The sequence below is a fragment of the Heptranchias perlo genome, chromosome X, assembly GCF_035084215.1.
Source record: "Heptranchias perlo isolate sHepPer1 chromosome X, sHepPer1.hap1, whole genome shotgun sequence".
In the NCBI taxonomy this organism is placed as follows: Eukaryota; Metazoa; Chordata; class Chondrichthyes; order Hexanchiformes; family Hexanchidae; genus Heptranchias; species Heptranchias perlo.
Window position 1 is genome coordinate 6,758,992 of NC_090370.1, and position 25,079 is coordinate 6,784,070.

The 25,079-nt window shown below is 42.7% G+C and overlaps 1 protein-coding gene across 2 annotated transcripts in view; it reads right to left on the reverse strand.

Moving 5' to 3' along the window:
• Window positions 1-7,006: 7,006 nt before the first annotated feature.
• The window catches only part of lmbr1l (limb development membrane protein 1-like), a 61,680-nt gene continuing 43,607 nt past the window's right edge, over window positions 7,007-25,079 (reverse strand). Inside the window, exons 12-18 of one of the 2 annotated variants that reach the window (XR_010959070.1) lie at window positions 24,492-24,569; window positions 22,894-22,967; window positions 21,988-22,078; window positions 20,659-20,725; window positions 17,683-17,844; window positions 14,397-14,513; window positions 12,096-12,170 (exon numbers count right to left, since the gene is read on the reverse strand). Coding sequence is in view for 1 of the 2 variants with exons in the window: in XM_067976648.1 (XP_067832749.1) it covers window positions 12,088-12,170; window positions 17,683-17,844; window positions 20,659-20,725; window positions 21,988-22,078; window positions 22,894-22,967; window positions 24,492-24,569 (555 nt within the window). In the remaining variant the exon portion in view is untranslated. Of the gene's footprint in view, window positions 12,171-14,396; window positions 14,514-17,682; window positions 17,845-20,658; window positions 20,726-21,987; window positions 22,079-22,893; window positions 22,968-24,491; window positions 24,570-25,079 lie in introns of both variants that reach the window. The other variant, XM_067976648.1, reaches the window with a different exon arrangement.

Sequence of the window (25,079 nt, forward strand, 5' to 3'; positions counted from 1 at the left end):
AAATGCTGCCTTGATGTCAAGGGCAGTCACTCTCACCTCACCTCTGGAATTCAGCTCTTTTGTCCATGTTTGGACCAAGGCTGTAATGAGATCTGGAGCTGAGTGATCCTGGCGGAACCCAAACTGAGCATCGGTGAGCAGGTTATTGGTGAGTAAGTGCCGCTTGATAGCACTGTCGACGACACCTTCCATCACTTTGCTGATGATTGAGAGTAGACTGATGGGGCGGTAATTGGCCGGATTGCATTTGTCCTGCTTTTTGTGGACAGGACATACCTGGGCAATTTTCCACATTGTCGGGTGGATGCCAGTGTTGTAGCTGTACTGGAACAGCTTGGCTAGAGGCGCAGCTAGTTCTGGAGCACAAGACTTCAGCACTACAGCCGGGATGTTGTCGGAGCCCATAGCCTTTGCTGTATCCAGTGCACCCTGCCATTTCTTGATATCACGTGGAGTGAATCGAATTGGCTGAAGACTGGCTTCTGTGATGGTGGGGATATCAGGAGGAGGCCGAGATGGATCATCCACTCGGCACTTCTGGCTGAAGACGGTTGCAAATGCTTCAGCCTTGTCTTTTACACTCACGTGCTGGACTCCGCCATCATTGAGGATGGGGATGTTTACAGAGCCTCCTCCTCCCGTTAGTTGTTTAATTGTCCACCACCATTCACGACTGGATGTGGCAGGACTGCAGAGCTTTGATCTGATCTGTTGGTTGTGGAATCGCTTAGCTCTGTCTATAGCATGTTGCTTCCGCTGTTTAGCATGCATATAGTCCTGAGTTGTAGCTTCACCAGGTTGGCACCTCATTTTTAGGTATGCCTCGTGCTGCTCCTGGCATGCTCTTCTACACTCCTCATTGAACCAGGGGCTGATCCCCTGGCTTGTTGGTAATGGTAGAGTGAGGAATATGCCGGGCCATGAGGTTACAGATTGTGCTGGAATACAATTCTGCTGCTGCTGATGGCCCACAGTGCCTCATGGATGCCCAGTTTTGAGCTGCTAGATCTGTTCTGAATCTATTCCATTTAGCACGGTGGTAGTGCCACACAACACGTTGGACGGTGTCCTCAGTGCGAAGACGGGACTTCATCTCCACGAGGACTGTGCGGTGGTCACTCCTACCAATACTATCATGGACAGATGCGTCTGCGACAGGTAGATTGGTGAGAACGAGGTCAAGAGGTTTTTCCCTCATGTTGGTTCGCTCACCACCTGCCGCAGGCCCAGTCTGGCAGCTATGTCCTTCTACCCTGACTGAGATCAGCTAACGAAACACAGGAGGGGGTCAAATCTGGGACTACCTGGTTGGTATGGCTAAGTTCAACATTGGGAAATGCATTTACCTCCTGAGCCCTTTCTTTTGACTTGTAATTTTGTAAATTTTAGTGCCCAGTGTATATATATATATTTACAGGTATTGTTTCGAAGTATAATGCCGAGGTGTATACGCACCTTAAAGTAAAGTAAGCTATTTCTACAGAATTGCCCCACTCACATGCTCCTGCTGCACATGGACTTCTTGGAGGGGTCCTTCGGTACATTTTCTTTATTTGTCACATTTTCTGACATTCTCCTCCCGCAGTGGAGAAAACAGGCAAAATTTAAAACAAAGCAAGGGGGAAAATATAGCAAAAGAGCAGGAACGATAGGCAAAAAGGGGCACTGAAGAGAAAAGAATGTGGGAAATGAGAAATAGTTATTTTCTGGACACCAGTTCCTGAATGTATTTAAGTAATAGAAAATATATGCATCAAGACCTACAATTGTCTCCCCCTCTTCTCAGAATGCTGACACCTGGTAGGTTAAACCAAGGCCCTGTCTGCCCTCTCAGGTGAATGTAAAAGATCCCATGGCACTATTCGAAGAAGAGCAGGAGAGTTCTCCCCGGTGTCCTGGCCAATATCAATAAAACAGATTATCTGGTCATTATCATATTACTGTTTGTGGGATCTTGCTGTGCGCATATTGGCTGCCATGTTTTCTACACTACAACAGTAACTACACGTCAAAAAGTACTTAATTGGCCGTAAAGCGTTTTGGGACGCCCTGAGGTCATGAACAGTGCTATATAAATGCAAGTCTTTCTTTTTAGGTACTGTTCTACTGTCCTTCTGACTGGGTCTGAGCAATTTAAGACGACATTCATTTTTAACAATGTTCATAAAACTGAACAAACAGCAGGAAACTCCATTTCTTCCACTCAAAGGAAAATATTTATTTTTACAAACTGAATATTCGGCCATTTCTTCTGTTCCCAGCAGTCGACTGAACTACGCGCTATTTTTGCATTCCTAATTGGAGCAAATTCAGAATCTGCAGAGTCCAGAAGATCCAAGCTGACTTCTGGTCATTTTTACAATATTCAGTACTGTACAGTATTACCTGCCATAGCAAATAACAAACAAAGGAACTGGGTGGTGCACTGGGCCTCTCACTTTTGGGGCCTGGGTTCAAGTTCAGTCCAGACTGATGGAATGGACTTCGCCTCTCTCTGCTGGCTGCATGGGTCTTACTTGAAATGAGTTTGGGCAGTCTCAGCCCAGTTCCTAGTGGGTGTGGGCGCTCAGCACAAAACAGGCAGTCTCACAGAATGACTGGTGTGGGATGTGGGATTGACATGCTGGTGCAATAGGGGAGGGGGGTCGCTCTTTTGAGGTTGAAACAAAGGCACATTGTTGGGGCAGAGTAGAGGGAGTTTTATTCTGCAGCTAGCCCTAGTGTACCTGACCTTAGAGTGGTTAATGCCGACACTGGGCGCAATAGAAAGTGTTCTGCTCCCAGCACTAAGATATCCCTCACTTTGATGAGTACAAGATTCACCGGGGGGGCGGATTACAAAAATGGATACAGATCCCTTAACCAATCTAAACATTAGGAGTTCTGTGCAAGGTTAGACATTTCCATTTATTTGGGTCTGTCGTGACCAGCTTGGAAATGGTCCTTCACACCTGCTCCAAAGTGTGTTTACTGTACATTGTAATTTGCCATCAAAAACCTGATTCCATTTCATTAGTGTGGGAGGGAAGATTATTAAGGGACTTCAGGAAACCGAAATGGTTATGCACTGTGCGGTTTTAGTACATCTCTCCTCAGCGAGGACCACCCACGTAAGAGTCGGAATAATCAGCAGGCAGGAAGCACGGAGTCATTAAAAAGAAAAATAAATTTCAAAATCCAAACACTGAGTGGTGTCATTTTCTCAGCATTATCTGCAAAACACAGCAGAGGCAACATTTGAAATTAAATTTCCTTTTTTTAAAAAAATAGAAATTGCTGTCGTGACAAACACAATTGTACTTAATAGAACGGCAAAATAAAATAGGAAGGCTTTCTTCCTACAATCCTCCCAGTGTAAAGTGGCACATGATGACAGCCGTTCAGGAACTGAAAGAAAAGGCTTTATAGATCCCGCCAGCAACTCGAAATCAAAGATATCTAACGATACAAAGTTAATTTGGTGCTTTGCATGCTCAAAAGTGTGGGACGATTATTTTATCAGTTAAAAAAGTTCAAAACGACTTTCCAAATGCAATTCCACCCCTGCCTTACAATGAACACAAACAAAATTATAGTGGTTGTCTGGCAGAAAGAATGGCATTAACATCTAAAACAAAAAACAATGACACACACAGGCACAAACTTTATAAAGGCCTCAGCCCGTACACAGATTATAACAGTGCAGAGCCCCCCCAACCAGTTAAGGTCCACAACTCTCTTCCAATTTCAGATTTAAAGAGGCTTTGCTACTCCTGTAAAATTGCTAGAAACTTCCCCTTTTCCCCATTACTATTTATAAAAACCTTCCACTCTCCCCTCCCATCCTTAAAGTAGTGATTAGTGTAAGACCCCAAATCAGTTATTTGAACCAGATGATTGTGCCCTCAGGAGGTCCTGGTGACTGAATGGGCAGTCTAATTCCTCCCGCCAGTCAAAGACCCACCCAGCCAGGTGTGTATCCATAGCTAACAGGTAGGGATGCGCCACGGAATAGGGTGACGGCACAGTGCAGGTGATTGTGACCTGGTCCCTCACGAACCAGCAATCAGGAAGACCGTACCCAGTCGTGAAGCACGAGACTGTGAGATGCGCAACAACACTTGACGCAAAGAATAAAATGGCTTTCCTGGGCAAAGTCTTAGTGATCAGGCATGCCACCAAAGGATTACATGATACTGAATGTACATTAACAGGTATGATCACATCTAATGCACAATGACCAGGGCCTAGAGAGTAGTAGAGTATGTGCTCAAATTGAGGGATGACCTAAGTGGGCCAAACAAGCACGGAGAATTTAGAAGGTATGCAGGGACACCAAGTAACCTGATATGGCCACAATGCCAGGCACCAGGAATACCAGAGTGACCAGATCTGCTGTCAGTGAGGCCCAACAAATTACCGGGTGTGTCCGTACACCGTAGTGGAAAGGTGAAGATAGGTGGATTATGTAGTCAAGATACTCAATATAAATATACTAAAATTTTACCTCACCCATGAGGGAGTAGTCCAATGCATTATGGCTGCCCTGGAGGAGAGGAAGTTGAGATTATAGACCTCGTCAGAGTAAAATGGGTTCCTTGGTGGATGAGATCACTACAGAAAAAGCAAGTCGGGAAGATGTTGCTCGGGTTTCAGTCGCTGTTCTCAAACAAACCAAGCTATGTGCAGGAGGTAAACATGGGCACTTCAAATCTAATGTACCAATGTACATGCCCTATGCCACACACTGAGGGAACAAAGCTAGAGAAACCAAAGAGATGCTGCACCTGGAGTAATAGTCGTCCCACAGCCTGTGGGCATCCCCAGTGATGTTGGTCCCAAAGAAGGGCAAGAGCACACAGTTGTGTGTAGATCAGAAACTAGATGACCTGAGAGGCAGCCATCTACCCCGTGCCTCGCATGGCAGAGATCTCAGAGAAGCCGGGGGCCATCAATACCTGACAACTTTAAATGGAAGGACAAGTTAATAAAGCTACTTTTTTAAAAAAAGAAAAAGAGCATATGGGATCCGAGGTTTTAGAATTAGGGCCATTGAGTCCAAAAGAAAAAAGATAATGCTAATCCTATTCAAATCTTTGGTTAGGCCAGTTAGAATATTGTGTCCTACTTTAAGAAGGATGTTAAGGCCATGGAGAGTGTGCAGAAGAGATTCACCAAGATAAAATCAGGAATGAGAGGCTTTAGTTACTGGGAGACCAGAGAGACTGGGTTTTCTTTACATTAGAACAGAAACAGCCAAGAGGAGATCTGATTGAGGTGATCAAAATTAAGGGGGTTTGAGAAGGTAAATAGGTAAAAACTATTTCCAGCAGTTGGTGAATTGGTAACTTGAGGGCATAAATTTAAGCTCACCACCAAAAGAATGAAGGGGTTAGAATTTTTTTATATGCAAAGGGACATTTGGGCACGGAATGCCTTACCATAGTGGTGGAAGCAGAATCTAGAATAGCTTTCAAAAGTGAAGTGGATAAATATTTGAAAAATAAAATTGTAAAAGGGTATGAGGAAAGTACAGGAAAATGGGACTAAGTGGAGAGCTCCTTTAGAGAGCCAGCACAGGTGCACTGAGCCAAATGGCCTCCTTCTGCGCTGTAAAACCCAATGTTTCTAGGACTCTAGACCTGACAAAAGGTCATTGTTAGGTTCCCAGTCATGCTGTGTATTTGCTGCACAATCAGGCTGAGTGAGTTGACAGCTATCCATTTTAGAATGAATGATGCATCCACCACATTCTAGTTCTGACGGAGGCCAGGGATTACACTCTGCCATACATCGATGACATCTCAATATCCAGTCAGACGTGGATGAATACCTCACCCATGTCACCAACATACTAACCAGGTTGAATAAAGCAGGGTTGACTAATAAAAGCTGAAAAGTGTCTGGCTGAGGTATTATACTGGCGTCACTGTTGAGATTTGGCAGGGTGGGGTGGGGTGGAAGGAAGAGAAAGAGACCTGACCAGATAATGGTGGGAGTGGCCAAGGAACAGGTGTGGCCATTTCTCAGGTTGGCCGGCTATTATCGCAGGCTCATTCCCAACTACAACAGTACAGCAGCAGCCGTAACTAATTTGACACGGAAGGTGGATCCCAACCAGGTGATCTGGTTCATTGATGCAGAAAATGCTTTTGGAAGAAAAGGGAAAAAGGTGTTTTTCCCCCCCTCTGTTGGCTGCTTGAATTTTGTCAAAAAATCATATCCCAGCATAGATTGATACGATTGTTGCAGCATTAATGTCTGGAGGTACTTGTCAGAGGTAAGGGACAGGCCACTTAATCTAAATAGCAACATCTTTTTTGATTTGTTCAAATGTGTACTTTATCGGCAGCTTTTTTAATTGAACTGCTATTTAAATTTGCTTGGTTTCAAGTCATTTTTTGAAGGTATTTATCAGGCTATCTTTTTCAAATGAGAGTGTCTGACTGTAGCCCTTGGGGGGTGGGAAGGAGAGAGAAAAATAAAAACATTTAGCTTAACAGTAAAAAATATTGTGTACTGCTACTATTCCCTATTCTTATACTTTAAAAAAAATTGTTTGGCAGTTAAAACCTAGTGTATTATTTTGCTGCCTTCTAAAGACAGGAGGATCATGTGAAGACACAGGGGTTAAAACTAGTAGCTGAAATAAACTGAAGAGGGTTCTCGGTTTGTTCCCTGGGCACACTACGAACTCACCTAGCTCTCCGGGCAAGTGAAAACATTTCAGAGCCAGAGCTTACCTACAGGAGTGGTCAGAAACACTGAACTCAAAAATATCTACAGTTAAAAAAGTGAAGAAACCCCAAACTTGTGACAAACTCACAACAAAGTTTCAGACAGAGGGGGAAAAAAAGTCTTACAAAATTCTATGTTCAGTAATGCTAGGCAGGACAAGTGAAAACACACAACTGATTTTTTAAAAAATGCATTTCTTGTATTGCATTTAACAGATTGTACACACAGATACAAACATGGGTTTGCATTACAATTTCAAATCACAACACTCATTTACCAAACAATGGTGTTTAAAAAAAGTGACATTCTTTTTCACAGGATTGATGATATATATCGGAACGATTTCACTCCAATATAGAGCAACTTTAGGAGACTAGGCTGTTGGGACACTGGAATGCCAGGCCTCCCAAGTATTTCAGAATCCTTAACTAAAATGTATTAAGGGAAAGATTGGGAATTTCTATCATTCAGCCCTAACGTCCTATATCCCCTTTTAAAGATCTGAACCCTACATTTGGAATGTCAATCTTTGAGAGGGGCAGACATTTTGGCAGAGGGGCAAAAATGATGCTCACTGAAGTAAATCCCCCCCCCCCCGCCAAAATTCTCCCTTCCTCTCCTAAAAGCATTGACTCATACTGGGGTACAGTTCAATGGGCACCAGCCGCCTTCTGTAGCTCATCCAAGCAGCCATTCTTCATGTACAAGCCTAGGCAGCAAGTGCTAGCAAGGCTATTTGACTGTTAAGACCAACTGATCTATGTCTTACTACTGCGCCAGGCAGTGCCCTTTACCCACGAGGCCATCTAGGAAGTGAAGTGAACTATATTTACACTAAATATGTAACTGAATGATGAACTAAGAAACACAACTACATTGGAATAAGACACTCAACAATATCCAGTTTATAGACTAGTGTGAAAAAACGAACCATGCTCCCCAAGTTGTATTCCCATCCATCGTATTGAAATGTTCAAAACCGTCAAGAACCATTTAATGTGCAGCGAGAGTAGCAATGAGGACTCTGCATAAACACAGCAGACACTATACGTACACATTATAACCGGAGGTCAACTCTGCTGTAACCAATCTAATTTCACCTCGCAAACACATTTAAATTCTGCCAATATTTTTTTTTAAATTTTCTGCTAAAATGTTTTTGCTAAAACAGAGTTTAAAATGGCAACATTGAACACTTAAAAAAAAAATCTAATATAAATAATCAAAGTTGCCATTTGAATTTCTAGTAGCTTAAAAGGTTAACTCCATCTACCAGAACTGGTCTCTATGACAACACTGCAAAGATAGCAAATATGAGCCCTTATAGGAGGATAGAGTGACTGGCAAAGTATTTATCAGGGATCTACTAATGAAAAACATCTCACCTGTCCTGTAAATGAACACTGCCTGATGCAAAACCACAGCAATGTAACAGAGTTGGAACAAATTGATTTCTTGCCCTGGGATTGTTCCTCTTTTGCACACTCTTAATTTAAAAAAACCTGTAGACACAGGCTGATTTGACACAAAAATTCAAATGCTGCAATTCAATTGTTTAAGACCCACGAAAGCAAGAACAAACCCATTGAAAATATCAGGATGGGTTCTTAAAACTTTGCTGCCTTGTTATGGCAGTTCAGGACCTTGGGCAGATCACAGAAGGACATCATACACTGAGTCTGAAAGAAACAATCTGCTCTGGGTCCCATGACTGTGCTAAATAAAACCGTTCTTGGCTTCGAGGGATAATTATCTTATTACACTCAAGCCTCATTAGTGAGAGAGTGCAGAGTCTGAACACAAAAATCTTACAGAATCGAGTCCTCGATTCAGTCACAGTAGGGCAAGCTTCAGTTCTAAAATAAATTTGTCGACCAAGAGCTATCACAATGCCAAAACTCTCTTCAGTCAGGAGACTTTGGATTAGGAATACAATAAAATTCAATTAGCAAGAAATATTTTTACCCCTCCAAGGGAGAAAAGAGAAGCAGAGGTTGACAATAAGGATTTACTATGATATGAACTTTGGGATGACCTTTTGTTAAATTGCTGGTGTTGAATTTATATCACACAACCTAACCAGTCTTTCTACCACCAAAGAGAGGTGCTCAGCTCTGACCAAAACCCTGATTTTAATAAGAAGCATTCTACAGTAGTTTCATTGTCACATGTTCCCATATCTTCTAGCAAACCGGCATCACCATAGAAGATTCGAGACATTTATGTACTTTGATGGAGCTCAGACTTCTAGTACTTTTCACCTTCTTCCCCCCGCCATTCATAATGCAGAGGTAGGAGTGTCCATTCAGCTACTGTAACTCATTTAGGTTTATATAAAGGATTGGTCTCGATTATTTTCCAACCAGTTGAGATCTAGCAGATCTTTCCTAGACTTCTTTCAATCATTGCCTTTATAGACATCGTGCAGCAGTTTTATTGCTTTTGAGGAACCAACATCTAATCCAAGCAACACAAGTGCATATAGTTGGCCCAAGTGATATTCTATAAAAACTCATGGTGGAGTTACATACGGTTAAGACCTCCAGAGAAATTAGTCAAAACAAATATAAGGATAACTATCAAACCTAACTGCAATTTTCATTACCCTCCGTAAGGACATTTTACACAAGCATAGCAGGGACAGGACTTCACTCAAGATCAACTTTAAGAACTGTAGTGCAGTGACAACGCGAAACAGCTGTCAGTCTTCCCCCTCCTCTCCGATATTCTAAATAATCTTCCTTCAGTCTGATGCTGCTGGGAGGCTGAGTAAATCACATCTATTCTGCCCAAGTGGCTACTGCAAAGCTTCCTACAGGTTTCTGCCCAGCCATACTGAGATGGCTGCCATCAGCAGACTTTCACACCACCATTGATAGCTGTTGTTTTGCAGAAGCTGCCACTCCGTAAATATTTTTTTTAAAATCAGGTTTATATAGCTTAAAATGGATGCCTATATTAAAATAAAAGCTCAAAAGGTATCTCAGGGCAAATTATGTCCATCAGTTATTTATCACCTTTGCTAACTGGGCTAATATTTTAATTGCATAAAACAATTTAATACAGCACTCTTAAAAATTAACAAATTTAAAAAATAGTTTTCTGCTAACTGAAGTTTAAGGATCAGAAAAACAGATTTATCGACAACACTCAGGATAAACACCCGATGAACAGGTGACTAAGGCTGGAATCGGGGAGTTTGTTTGTCAAAAGTTTTTACAGTGACGGGCCCTAATCTTGTGAAACAATTTTTCAGATTCTTTAAGTTTCATTTTTCTCTATTATTGCATGTTTCTAAGTGATCCAAATCAAGTGTATAATTAGTTGTCAGGTTGGCTTGGCTGCCTGGAATATCAACGTATTTTCCACAGAATGGTTGGACATGAGTTTTCAATTTCCAAGTTTTGGTGCCATCATGGTAAAGTTCTTCACCAATAGGAGGGGAGGAGAGCCGGTGCCCGAGGGAAAGGGGGGGGGGGGGGGGGGGAAAAAGAGCCGGTGCCAGGGGGGGGGGGGGGGGGGGGAGGGAGAAGAGGAGGGGAGGAGAACCGGTGCCCGGGGGAAGGGGGGGAAAAAAGAGGAGCCGGTGCCAGGTGGGGACGGAGAAGAGGAGGGGAGGAGAACCGGTGCCCGGGGGAAGGGGGTGGGGGTGGGGGAAGAGGAGCCGGTGCCGGGGTGGGGGGGAAAAGGAGGGAGAAGAGGGGAAGAGAAGAGGAGCCGGTGCAAGGGGCTGGGGGGGGGGGGGGGGAGGAGAGGGAGAATAGGAGGGGAGGAGAACCGGTGCCCGGGGGAAGGAAAGAGGAGCCGGTGCCGGGGGGGGGGGGGGGGGGGGGGAGGGAGGGAGAAGAAGCGGTGCTCGGGGGAAGGGGGGGGGGGGTGGGAGGGAAGGAGAACCGGTGCCCAGGGTGGGGGGAGGAGCCAGTGCCTGGGGGAAGAGGACTTTATAATAAACCCACATAAACAGATCAATGGCCAGAAAGCATTAACCATCATCTTATTTTTGAGATTGGAAGTGGTAATGGTTTGTTGATGGCTTATCTATTTAAACAGTCTTTACTTTGTGGGACCGATACATTTCCAATCCCATCAAGTGCTGGCAGATAACTCGGTTAGTGATGTTCTAATCCGGTAGAAATGAAATGCAACTCAGTTCAATCCATTCAATCAGATGAAGTCTTAGCTTTGGGGTGGCAGAAGCAGCATGAATGTGTGCGCAGATTCAGTTAAAGCTCCTGACACTCTTACTCCACGAACAGATCTAAAGCGCTGAAGGATATAAAGGCCATTACCAAGCAGTGGTACAAGAGGTCTTGCTTCATCAGTAACCTAAACACCAACATTTCCCCCTCCTTTTATAAAGCACCAGTTTAGTAACAGAAAATACAGCATTATTTGCCAGATTAGAACTCCTGTGATTTTGCACTGAAACATGTAATACAATGAAAACCATTTCATCTCTGCTACCTGAATCCCAACAACTGAAGCTTCACATTTACTATTTATAATGTCCTCTAACCCCCTCAATGAGAAAATCTCACTCCTCCACCCATTTTTCTCTGGATGATTAACTGCCTAGGGTTTTTCTGTCAGCACACACTCTCCACTGCCTCCATTAAATGGTTCTGGAAGGAGCAATGGTCTGGAGAAATATCCCTGGAGGATTTTTCCCAAATAGCATCTTGTAATAATTAAGATGTTCAAAACCCTCTGCCACTTTTTTATATACATACATAATATAAATGTGCCATTGAGCTTTATTCTGAACATGTTTAAAACATTCTGCATTCCCCCCCCTCCAATTTCCACTCTGCTACCAGCATACAAGGAAAGCCTTCAGAGTCTATCCATTTTGACAGCACCACTGAAAAATGTAGTTTAAAACAAAAATGGAAGGCACAAAAATGGAAGGTTAACAGCAAACAAAAAAATACTGGTAACATCCAACAAGGGGGAAAAACACATTTTAAATAAAACATGCTAAATCCACATAAAAAAACCCATATTGCACAGAGTACGTAGTGTAAACATTTAACTGCTTGAAATATCTGCCTCTTTGGATTAATTCCATCCCATAATATTGTACGGTTGCATAATGAGGTCTAGCTCACTATGGCAATGATGACTGATGTAAACAAAGTTTGGTTTCTCCATGGTGGGAGAGATTTGATTGGGTAACCCCAAGAGTCAAGAGATTTGCTGAAAAGAACGGCATTATCCTGAGTTTAAAGTTCACGTTCCCTGGACCTGGGGTAGGGGCTTTGGAAGTTCAAAACCAACCAATAGCAACATTCACAGTACAGTTTTAACAGTGTTCAGTCCCTTGTGAGGCTGGTCCATTTAGATTTCATCAGCCATAACCATCCAGCAATGTTACAAGAGTCTCTTGCTGTTCGCTGGACCCATCTTGGCAGAAGTGTTGGATCTGGTGACTGGGAGAGGCAATCTGTCCAAGCCTGAAAGAAATAATATTGAAAAAAAGTTAGAACCACAAACAATTTGCTTCATAAATTCTACAGCGGGTGAAATTCCTCTTAATGAAAAACAGTTAAATGTCCATTTTTCTCTCTAATTAACCTAACGAAATTATAGCTTTGAAACGTGCAATTTCTGGAGAATTGCAATTTTGAATTCTCTTCTTTTTATTAAAATAATTTCACACGTTCCTCTGCGCAGATGCTCTGTTTATTTCATCCTCCACATGCACTGTGGGACAAGCCAAACCCAGACTCCAACCCATGGACTCCCGGCCTACAGGCAAGTGCTGCACGATATTAACATTTAGAACAAGATTTACACCTCTCCCACTCTGAACATCTGATAACCACCATTGCACAATTCCCCAAAGAGGCTGGAGATAAAATTATCTTCAAAAACATAACTCCGATATCTGACCAGTCAGTCTCAAGGTTTGTAATCCACAATAAACTAGCAGGAAAAGCAAATCTGATTCTAACAATCAGTTCACATAACCTACCTCCTTGCTCTGAGATAAGTCAGCGTTAGGAGAGTTTACAGTCTATTTTAAAGTAATCTTATCAAATTTAATTATAAATAACTTAGCACTTTTTTCAGTCAGACTTCATTGTGATCAAGGAGGCCCCACTGTGAGCCCAGGCCTAGTCAGGCCCGTTTGAATTATTTGTAATCTTTACATCCAGAAATGGAAGTTAATTATTTTAGAACACAGGATTTGAGTCAATAATGCTCAAGTTCTTTTCATATTTTGGATTTATTCCAGCTGGTCAGAGAGTTTAGTTATTGTGAAAGTTTGCCCTTGGTCAAATAAATTATTCAAAAAGAAAAAAAAAGAGAAAATGAAAAATCAAAGGCACATTTGTCAATTGGGTGACTAAGTGTCTGCAAAGTAACAGTATGAAATTTTAAAAATACTTTACAGATAAGGCATTTTGAAATATTTGGTCTGATTAACAGTTTACATTTTATTAGGATATTACAGACTCTGTGTTGGGGGTGTGTGGGTGGAGAAAAAAACACCGACTACCCAATTGTCTCGCTCTCCAGTTCAGAGAAGCAGCTGCATCCCGATGTTCATACCTACCACTTGGCATGTGATTTTGGTAGTCACACAATGCCAGGGAACTGCAACAAAATAGAACGCCAGCAGAGCAGAAGGGTGTATAGCAGTAAGGAAAGGAAAGGAAAACAAGACACTGATCATATCAACATATTTAAAAGAAAGAATTTGCATTTATATGGTGCTGTTCATGTCCTCAAAACGTCCCAAAGCGCCTCACAGCTAATGAATTACTCTTGAAGTGCAGTGAATGTGCAGGAAAACGTGGCAGCCAATTTGCACACAGCCCGATCCCACACAAAGCAATGAGATGAATGACCAGGTTAGACTCATTACCTGCCTTTATCTACAAGGTGAAAACATTATGCTGGACAGAAGAAATGCTCTCTACAAACTCCTATCCCTCCCAAACACTGAATCAATTAGACATTCCTCTTAATGAAAAACAGTTAAATGTCCATTTAAAGGTTTTAAGGGTCTCCCCCCACCATCTCTGGCTATTTGTCCCATCATCATTTTCAAGGACGAGAGACCCTATTGCAATAAAAATGAAGTTACTTTCTCTGGGTTTGCATCACATCACCTCTTTTCTCCTGGTAGCAATGGCGTTCACGGTTACATTGCACACGCACAATTCATGGTGTTTAAATAATTGAGATATACAAATTAAACTAGACAGGTGGCTAATCCCAAACTGAGCTGCTTCCCCAAGTATTCACAGGATCAACTTTCTTGCTGCAAGGCCACCACTAATTCACATTCATCTCCCTCCACAAGACCACTGCCAACCTTCGACAAGTGCAATCTAGGTCAGTCCTGTTTAAAATCCAGTGGAAAGATTGACAGCTGTACATCTAGCTTGCACGCAGAAGGCTTTTCCATTCCCTCACCAACGATTGGAGTGTGAATTTCCACAAGTAGGATTTAAACAAAAGAGATTTTTCAATCTTTCTCTGTGCAAAATATACAGTCTTAACTGTTGTCCCTGTCTGCAAGGAGTACATTTTTGTTTTGCAGAATTCTTGAAGCTCCGTAAAGTTGGGGGGAGGGGGGGTGGAAAAGAGGAAACTTATTTCACAGAAATGATCAACAGAGTGTAGGTGAGTTCTAGAAAACTTTATGGGGGGGGGAAAAATGTACTCACTGAAAATCACACAGCAGTAACAATGGCGCTGTCTGGGACAGACGTTCTTCAATGTGACAGCCAGGCAGAAAGTTCAATATACCAAGGAAGTGTATTGATGTTGATTGTATGGATTTTCTACTAACGAGGGAGCCATAAACATGACATATTATATAGAGCAGCTCATCACAGTGAGGGTGTTTTATTGAGGATGCACAATAACTTCATATTCCAGGAATGAGAATGACCCAATTCACTAGGTTCAAAAATACCTTATTTAATGAAACAAAAAAAAACTGGCATTGGGCATCTTAAGACTGCATGAATTTAGAAAAAACTCAAACAATGGCAGGTAACTTAATGGTTTCAAAAATCTGTGCGAATTATCTTGATAAACTTGTAAATACCATAGAGTTAGATATATTGCCATTTGCTTTTGAAGTATAAGAACCCCTCACATAATCCAGAAATTGCCTTTATAAAATACTGCTAACGTGCCAATATCAACTCCCTTCAATAGGTGGGTACAGATTCCTAATCGAATGTTGCGGGCGAGGCTCTTCATCCCTCCTTATCTTGACCCTTCGGAATGAGTTGCGGCCCTGACTTTGTGCTTGGGCAGCCATTGTATTCAATTTGTTGACAATGAGATTAGAAATGGCTCCCAGGAGACAAAGCTTTTCACAGCAACATTTACCCAGAGGAACTGGATTGGGATTGTATTTCAGGACAAACGTCACTAGTTACTGACCACAAATCTAACATGGCCAGAGCACAGTTTAACCCTTGTTGAGGCATTTTTCAAGTCGAACGGTAAAAAGTGAAGAAAGATATATTGTAAAGTTCTATGCCAGTCTCAGGTTTCATTTTTCAGTAACTGCATGAGGAATTTAGAGAAAACTACTTTTTAAAAATGAAAGCCATATCAGAGACTATGTACATAAAGAAAGCAAACTCATTTAGGGCAAAATGAGGAGCGCCGGATTACTGCAACATGGCTAATATTTTGTACCTCGCCCCAAGACAGCATTCTATCTACAGTATTTAGATTCATATACTTCTGTGAACAAACATACTGCAATCAAAATCTTTAGCTGCCCCTCACCCAGTGGCATAGTGGGCATCACCAGGGGCACATCAAATGACAATTTTGAGCAATAACTCTGATGAGGTCGTTCCAGAATCAGCAACTAGGGATTGGGCCTATGTGTCATACACCATTAAAACAAGGCAAACATATTTGGAGAAAGGGGACGCTATGGCTCCTTTTGCATGCTTTATAGTGGCAATGAACTAACTTTTAGAAGCAAAACACGTGTCCAATTTGGCTCCAAGTGGTACTATAAACAGTGAATTTGGACTATTTGAGAATGAACAAAATCTACTTTTGTTTATGTTAAGACATGTGCAGTTATTTCTTCCTTCCGGCACCTCCTTATTCAAACTAGATTTTGGTAACTTGCAGTACATCAGATTGACCTGCTTGGAGAGTGACTAGGAGACCAGGATGGTGCCAACTCTTGCTGGGGTATAGTTACGCAGCACCTGCAGCTGTCTGGTAACTCACTAAAGTGGCCATTCTTCATTTGTCAGCAGATTATTCCACAGGGACAGAAAAGAGAGGGCGAGAGTGAGGAAGGGCGAGAGTGAGAAAGAGAGAGCAAGAGCGTGAGAAAAAGATATCAGAAGTGATGAACAAAAGCTTGGTCAAAGAGGTGGGTTTTAAGGTGGTTCTTAAAGGAGAGGGAGGTGGAAAGGCGGAGAGGTTTAGGGAGGGAATTCTAGAGTGTGAGGCCTAGGCGGCTGAAGGCACGGCCACCAATGGTGGGGTGAGGGGATGCACAAGAGGCCAGAGTCAGAGGAAAGGAGAAAGTGGGGGTGCGGTTGTAGCACTCGAGGAGGTTACAGAGATAGGGAGGAATGTGCCTATGAAGACAAGGATGATCATTTTAAACCTGAGGCATTGGGGGATTGGGAGCCTTTGTAGTGAAGAAAAAGGCGATGGACAAGCAGAACTTGATGCAGGATAGGCTACGGGCAGAGTTGTGGACGAGCTGAAGTTTATGAAGCATGAAGCATGGAGGCTGAAATGCCGGCCAGGACAGCATCGGAATAGTTAAGTTTGAAGGTTACAAAGGCACAAATGAGGGTTTTAATGGCAGACGGACTGAGGCAGGGGTTAATACGAAGTTGGATGTAGGTGGTCTTTGTGATGGAGAGGGATATGGGGTCAGCCACTCAGCTCAGGGTCAAATAGGACAGTAAGTTTGCAAACAGTCTGGTTCAGCCTGAAACTGTGGCCAAGGAGGGGGATGGGGAAATCAGTGGTACAGAGTTTGTGGCAGGGGTTGAAGATGAAAGAAAGAAAAAAAATAGAGATGAGGGAACAATACAATTCAGCCCAATCCAAAGTAAACAATGCCTTTCAGGGTCTGAAACCCATTAGAAGTGGTTTCCAAGAATGCCTCCAGAGGCAGCATAACTCCTGATGACCCAAACATTGCTGGGCACTGCCAGTAGCGACTCAGCCCACCTGTGCTCACTGGCCTGTGTGTATCTCTCCAGCCAGTGAGGGAGGTACAAGTGCCAGAAAAAGTCAAGTCAAGAGCTAATTGAACTACCTAATGTACTGTAGAATCTGCCCGACAGTACAAATGGTACAGGCTTTCCATAACATAAGGGCCCTGAGATAACCAATTCTTGAAGCAGCTCTACAATATAAACTTGTCAAAGAATTGTGCTTAAAGCATCCAAACTAACCTCATCCCACAAAAGGTACCATTACTCAGCAACGAGGGACGTTGGTGTAATGGATAGTTTCACCAGATTGGTTTCAGATGCAGCCATTGAACATTAGTTGCCACGTTCAGGCAAAGTCTACCATCTGTGACCCTGCACACAGATCGACCTGGTGCAAGAATACTACAGGTTTAATGAGAGAAAAAGATGCCTTGCCTGCCACATGCAATTAGGATTCTGTACCCACCTAGTGACCGGAGTTAAAACTATAAGTTATCCACAGCTTTCAAAACATTAAAAAGCTACAATAATGCAGAACATCACAAATCCTGTCACGATTCCAGTATGATTCTAATTCTAAAGGTCTTCATGCCATTATTGAAAGCAGCCTAGTCTTGTCATCAACAAGATATACCCAATCAGAATGCCCGACAGGTTGACAGAGCATCTAATCCCCAGTGTGCTGTTCCATAACTAGAATCACAAAAGGTCAGTCAGTATAACTACCTTCTTTTCAGGCATAACATTTACTGGCGTGTCATAACACACCTGTACAGCTAGTACTTACCAAATGCATGGAGAAGTTCTGCTTGTATAGCCCTGGTGAATTTTTTGACCAGGCACATTGCAGTAAGGCCAGCAAAAAGCATGTTGTAGAGAAAGATGATATAAAAATTTCCCAGCCAGTTAAACCTGCCAAAGTTCCCCAACAAGTCAAAGTTTGTGATTCCTAAAAAAAACAAAATAAAATTATTCCAATTAAGAGGGAAGCAACTCAAATACCTGAATAAACATCTGCAAGATAATTCAGAAATGTTGCACAGTAGGAAAAGTGAAAATACTGCTAAAATGGACCCTGCTGCACATGCACGCATACATGGAGCTAACCTAGCAAAGCGCACGATTGCACCAGAGATCTGGCTGTAGAGTTCAATGTTACACCATGTAGTAAATTTACTCACTGAGCTATCTTTGGGGAGGAAGAGGAGAAGAGAAGAGATATTACCTTGGGAAACAAATGTTAAAGGTTACAGATCAGTTTTGCTCAGTACTCGAGTACCAGCACAATGACCACACTGCAAGACACAGGCTTGTATTCATGTCTTCACTGCCAGTTCCAAACTTCAGCTGAACTGAAGGAACAGAGGTTTTCTAAGTAGGAGAGGGAGAGACATCACTTGAGCCATTCTCATCAGGTGGCAAGTCATTGGGGATTGACAAGTGAAAGAGAGCGAGAGTACTTGAGAGAACACCAATTTTGCAATACAGAAGAGAGAAAAAAAAAATCAATGCTGGAAATTTGAAACAAAAACAGAAAGTTCTGGAAATACATAACAGGTCAACCGCCATTTGAAGGAGAGAAAAAAAAACTTGTCAACAATTCCAGCGGAGCCTGGGTTCTGAGGAAGGGTCACATTAGAAACATTGACATGTGTTTTGCTTCAAGATTCTAATTTACTTTCTGTGCATCTGCAGCATTTTCTTTCATAATGCAGAATCTTTACAGATAATGTAAAGAGATAAACCTGTGAGCAGCTCCAATACTTGATTCAACAAGTGTAAATATATTGAATAATGGTGTCCAGGATGGGAGCAAAGAGAGAACTAGAAAGGGGAAATAAGAAAAATCTAAAATGAGCTTTCCTTTTCTTTTTCAAAGAAAGAGCCATCTCAATGGCCAACAGACTGGGAAGGTCCTAGGTTCAATCCCTGGTCTGGGCTCAGTTACCTGATCTCAGCCATGACTGAAGTAAGAGTGCTACAATTGGCTGCAGTGTCCCTGTGTTAGGGGCGAAGAACAAAATAGGCCAAGATTTCTGCTCCTGATCGCTACCCAGCCATGCGTGTGTACCTTCATGGTCAAATAGCCTGTCAACTGTCAAGACATATGCATAAATATTTAATGGACAGGGCCTGTAACTATACCCCAGTGAGAGAGCCACTGCCTTCAAGAGGAGAAATTGGGGGCATGGGGAAGGAAAGTTTAAATTTTTAAGTCTAGCTGTTGAAAAATAATTCCACCAACAGCACTACACAAACCTTGCTTTTATTTTAGTGAATGATACAAGAAAAATACGACAGGGCATATCTCTATATATCCATCCCAATAGGCAATAAAGATGTGAAAACGTTAAACAATTAAACGGTTAGTCATGGGCTGAGATCAAACAACTCCAGTGAAGGAACGCAGATTTTTTTTTAAAATTTAAAAAACAGGTTCTATAATTTTTCCAAAATTTTGCTTTATAATTCAAGATAGGAAACGGAATTTTATAGATGTAGATTTAAAAAACTGAAAAATAGGGCTTTTGCTGCTCAAAAGGCTCTGAATTCCCAGTGTACTTGGTGCCACCTGCAGACAGGCTTAGGTAACTCAAATTCCAAACAGGAATGGTGGTCATAAGGCAACATCAGGGCCAAAGGCTTGTAGTGACTGAGTAAAGCAATTTGTTTTTATTGCATTTGCTTCTGGGATATCTCTAATTAGCATATTGGAGATCACATTCCACGATTTTATCTGTTCCTGACACTATACACTATTCCTTATTGCCAGATATCATTAATATTCACTGGTTACCAAAGGCAATATGAAAAGCTATGTGGTAAGAGGTCAAACAGTCATGCAAATGGGGGTCTGATTCACTCATTGCTATTGGTTACATTCAGAGAAGTCACAAAGATGACCATTTGGGCAATAAATGGCAGACTGCTGCAGTGCGAGTGTACACACACACACACACATTTTTCACAGCTGCTAATTTTATCAACAGATTATCTCACTCAGTTTTTCCTTCCTTTTTCTCCATTCCTCTCAAAGACAGTGACTCATACTGGGGTACGGCTCCATGTGTGCTGGCTCTACAATATCTCAGCCAAGTGACCATTCGTCACGAGCTACCCTCGACAACAAGCGAGTGCAAGTTGTTTAACCAGAAGGGAGCAAATACTTCTAGTGTAGTACTGAGGGAGTGCTGCATTGTCAGAGATGCCATCCTTTGAATGAGGCAATAAACCGACACCCCATCTGCCTGTTTAAATGGGCACAGAAGATCCAATGGAACTATTTGAAGAGGAGCAAGGAGCTCTCCCAGTGTCCTGGACAACATTCCTCCCTCAACCAAAACCAGGCTAACGGTTGTTCATCTCTTGCAGTTTGTGGAGCTCTAAACTGACTGGTGTTTGGCTACACAATAATGACTGCACTTCAAAAAACAGTAATGCATTGGCAGTGAAGCTTGTCCATCCTAAGAATGTGATAAAGCATTATATAAACGCAAGTTCCTTCCTTCCCATCTTCACCCAATATTTCTCTCATGCACACACACAATAACACTCTTCAGCAGGATACATGGGTTAACAATCAAGAACTCTGGTTGATTTTGTTCCTCTCCCTAGTCTGAGCAGGTTGAGGCAAATTGGAACATCCCCACCACTGCCCCAGCTGAGATCAGTTAACTCAGCACAGACCAGGAAGGTTTGAATGATCCAGATACGGTGATTGGAACAGAAGCTACAGTCACTGGAGACATTTACAACTACTTACCGAGTGTCCGGGAGAATACTGGCAGGGCTGAGCTCAGAACAAGCAGTGACACACAGTTCCCGATTATCTAGATAAAACAGATCGATCACAAGATTTTACACAACAATGAAGATAATGGAATCGTTTAAAAAGGTCTTGATTCAGGCCTTATCTGCAATACAGTGTCCAGTTTTGGTCCCCTCACATGGTGTGGGATAGAGGCCCTAGAAAAGATTCAGAGGAGGGCCACTACATTGATAACTAAGGGTCCTTAAACTAGGTTATAAGGACCCTTAGGTTGAGAGAACTGACTTTTACTTTGGAAACAAGCAGACTTCAAGGCAATATTATTGAAGTCCTTAAAATAATTAAAGGATTAGCCTCTGTCCACATCGATAGGCTACTTAAACTCAATAGGTTAAGGAGGACCAGGGACACAAGTATAGAACTAGGTTAGATGCTAGAAGGCAAGTCTTTTCGCAGAGTCTTAAAATCTGGAATAAATTGGCGGCACATCAAGCGAGTGTGGACTCACTGCAAGCATTCAAAAAGGGAGGACAAGTTCCTGTGAGCGGCTAACATCTTTACATACAGAAAGTGCCGAGTCAATGGGGGCTAGTGTCACCACTCACTGGGATCTCCTGCAGCTTCTTTGATCATCTTCAGGGGTTGGAAAGGATTGTTGCAGAGTTTGTTTTCCTAAATTGCCCTAATGTTTTTTCTCCTTTTTTTGCCTTTCCTGGGAGAATGAGACAGCCGGTGGGGAATGGTGTATGTAAGTTACACCATGCAGGGACGGGACCAGTGGGTCTTTTCCCGTCCTCTTTTGTATGTTCGTAACCATATGATATTTAAATGGTCAATATTTAAATACACCCATCAGGTAATCATTGTAGAATATCCAATAGAACAAGCTGCTGTGCCATTGGGAAATACAGGCTAGTTGATGGATAACTTTTGCTCTTGTACTATGGGCAACACAGACTGGCACAGTTTGTGTATAGCCTTTGGTCACCATGATAAAATTATTCACAGCCCCTCGAGTGCAAATGTTCTTTGCAGATTTAAGATTACATCATAATATTTACACACAATTCTACAATCAGATCGAATCTGATGGGAGATTTGGAAGGGTAAGCTAGACACTGGTCTTCTCTTGCCCAAAACATTATGATGCAGTTACCCAAGCTTGTAATGGTGTACACAAGACAATAAACAGAACAATGTGGCATTTTATAATTCAACAACACAGGTCTAACCATTAAAAAAAATAATGATGCAGAAGTGTTATTATAATCATCAAAGAGGAAATGATTGTAAACAGACACATCTCCAATTGTTAACACCTACCTTGGTCATGGGGGTGTCCTGCTTCCTGGGGGCAAGTTTGATGAAAAACGGGGAACTGTAAAACCCAACAACTGATGACACCATTAGGTAACTGGATTGTAGTTAAGGCACAATAAAAATACTCAACATGCCGGATAAGAACTAGTCTGAGAGCAACAGAAACTTTTTTGGGGGAGGTGCCATCTTTTGGATGAGACGTTAAACTGAGGCCCCTCTCAGGTGGACGATAAAGATCCACGGCACTATTTCGAAGAGCAGGGGAGTTCTCCCCCGGTGCCCTGGCCAATATTTATCCCTCAACCAACATCACTAAAACAGATTATCTGGTCATTATCACATTGCTGTTTGTGGGACCTTGCTGTGTGCAAACTGGCTGCCATGTTTCCTACATTATAACAGTGACTACACTTCAAAAGTACTTCAGTGGAAGGGAGCATGGAATTTTCTGGCGCTGGGCCATTCCCAGGCGCACTCCCTGGGCAGGTCCACTCCCTGACCAAGCCTTGTTCCAGAAAATCAGGGCGGAAACAAGAGTCCCTGAGAGGCTGCTGACATCAGGACCTTCTTCACTGCTGCTGGAGAGCCCAGAGGAATGATTTTCAGGGAAGGAAGAGGAGGGCTCAAAACTCTTTGATCCACAGGGGTCCTGGGGCAGGGCCTTGCACCAGGCTTCTTCAGATGCCCCAACGCCGGGGTGTCCAATAGACAGATGAACAGCAAACTGAGGTGAGAGGTCGGCAACACACTTGCATTGTGGCACTTGGCCTGTGCCTACTACAGGTGCAGATCCAATGACGGACTGTGGAGGAGGCCCCAGGAGATCTTGTTGGAACGCAAAGAGGGTGGAGACCCAACATATTGGGACGCCATCCGTCTTTACAGAACAGATAAACGTTGAAAGGATACAAAATCAGAACGACTTCCACAGCAGCTCCAAGTGAACCAAACATAGAGAGAGAGTCTTTTCCCAGAAGAGGATCCTAGAATAGAAAAAGCACTCAACAGCACTGCAAAAATCACACATCATAACAGAGTAACTCAAGGTTCAAACACCAACATCCTCAAGCTGGGGCTGCAGTCACAACTACAATTGACTTCAATGTGACAGACATTTCTGGGAGGGATGGGGGAGGGGTAAAGGAGCAGCCAGGGTTCCTGCTGACTCACTGTTGGAAGTGTTCTGTGGAGATGTCAAAATGCCTACAAACACTCACCGTCTAGGCTCACACACAGAGAATGGCCACTTAGACGAGATATTGGAAAGCTGTCGGTACCTGTGGCACTTGTAATTCAGCACAACGTGGGGAGGATACAAAATCCAGAAACCCATCCCCACACTGCAAGAGTAACCTGCAAACTGTCAGCTGCCTCTTTCCTCCAAAACACAAGCAAGATACTGTGTGTGATCAAAAGAAAAAACTGCAAATGCTGGAGGTACATAGCAGGCCTGTCCGCATCTGGAAAAAGAGCTAGGCTAACTTTTCACCGTCAGCCCTTCTTCAGAACCACAGATGAGTTGCGAAGGGTTTACATTCGAAATGTTAACCTATCTATTCCCTTTCCAGATTCTGGCAGACCTACTGTGTATTTTCCAGCATTTTCAATTCCGAATTCAAAGTATTGTATGTATGCAGTACAGGAGCTCCCCCACCAGGTCACTAAAACTACTGCATGATATACCTGATAAAAGTATGGGGACTACATTACAACACAGCAAAAGTAGCAGCTCCAGTGGCTGGAGGCCACCCATTAGGAAAGTGCTCTCTTCATAACTATATGCAAATTATTTTTGTTAACTTCAACGCATTTTGTTCCTCCACTTGTGTACAGAACAAAGGAGGGTTTTGTTTCTAGAGTTGCTGGGAAGTTCACTGTCAACCACTAGTTTTCCAAGTGAATAAACAGCAGTTTTTAAATTGAGATAGATCAGGCTCTCTGTTACACGTATGTTCATGTTTTCTGTGCTCAGAATCAAACATCCTAACTCTCATGTAAATGCTCACGCAAAATAAGTGGCTTCTATCTTCAAGATGAACATTCAATGAGTTAGGTTGCACTCCACTGTAGCAGGGTATAGGCAGTTAATCTAGTTATAGAACTCAACTTGCAATTGTCCCCACATCTGGGCACTAGTCACGTACATTTAGCTTTGCAGACTTCTCCTTTGCTGATTTGTGGGGACGATAAGGCCACCAGACTCTCTGCAGTAATTCTAGCTACAGTTACAGGACAATAACCAGACAAAAGCTACAGGAACAGGTTGTACAGATCTGGGAAATTTGAGCTTCTTCACTTCACAATACTACAGGTGTGTCATCATACGGACTTTCCCAGCTCGAGGATGTGTGGCTTTTAAAATCGGGGGCGGGGGGGGGGGGGGGGGGGGAATGAAATTCCTGGTGTAACCAGGTCTATGTACATGAATCGATACCCAGACATGTACGTGAATATGATACACAAAATGCTCAATTAAATGACGTTTTGCTTTATTTCAAGTTCTTTACCTGCATTCCTTTGGGCATGGCTGTTTCATCAATAAGTAGTTCAAAAACATGGAATCCCACCAGCAGGACTGAGATACCCTGAAATAGCAATTAAAAACATATCAACTGGGAAGAACAGTGTACTCCAGCCATCACCAGTTAGTCAGTCCTAGAACAGTAGAGATGAAGCTGCATTACTTCATGTTTCAAGAGCATTGTACTCATTCAAATACTGACTTTTCAGAACATAGGGACAGGAGGAAGCCATTCAGCCCCTCGAGCCTGTTCCACCATTCAATTAGATCATGGCTGATCTGTACCTTAACTCCATCTACCCACCTTGGTTCCATAACCCTTAATACCCCTGCCTAACAAAAATCTATCAATCTGAGTTTTTAAATTTTCAAATTGACCCCCAGCCTCAACAGCTTTTTGGGGGAGAGAGGTCCAGATTTCCACTACCCTTTGTGTGAAGAAATGCTTCCTGACATCACCCCTGAACGGCCTGGCTCTAATTTTAAGATTATGCCCCCTTGTTCTGGACTCCCCCACCAGAGGAAATAGTTTTCAACTCTGAACACTGATGGGACAATATAAGTTTGGGCTTGT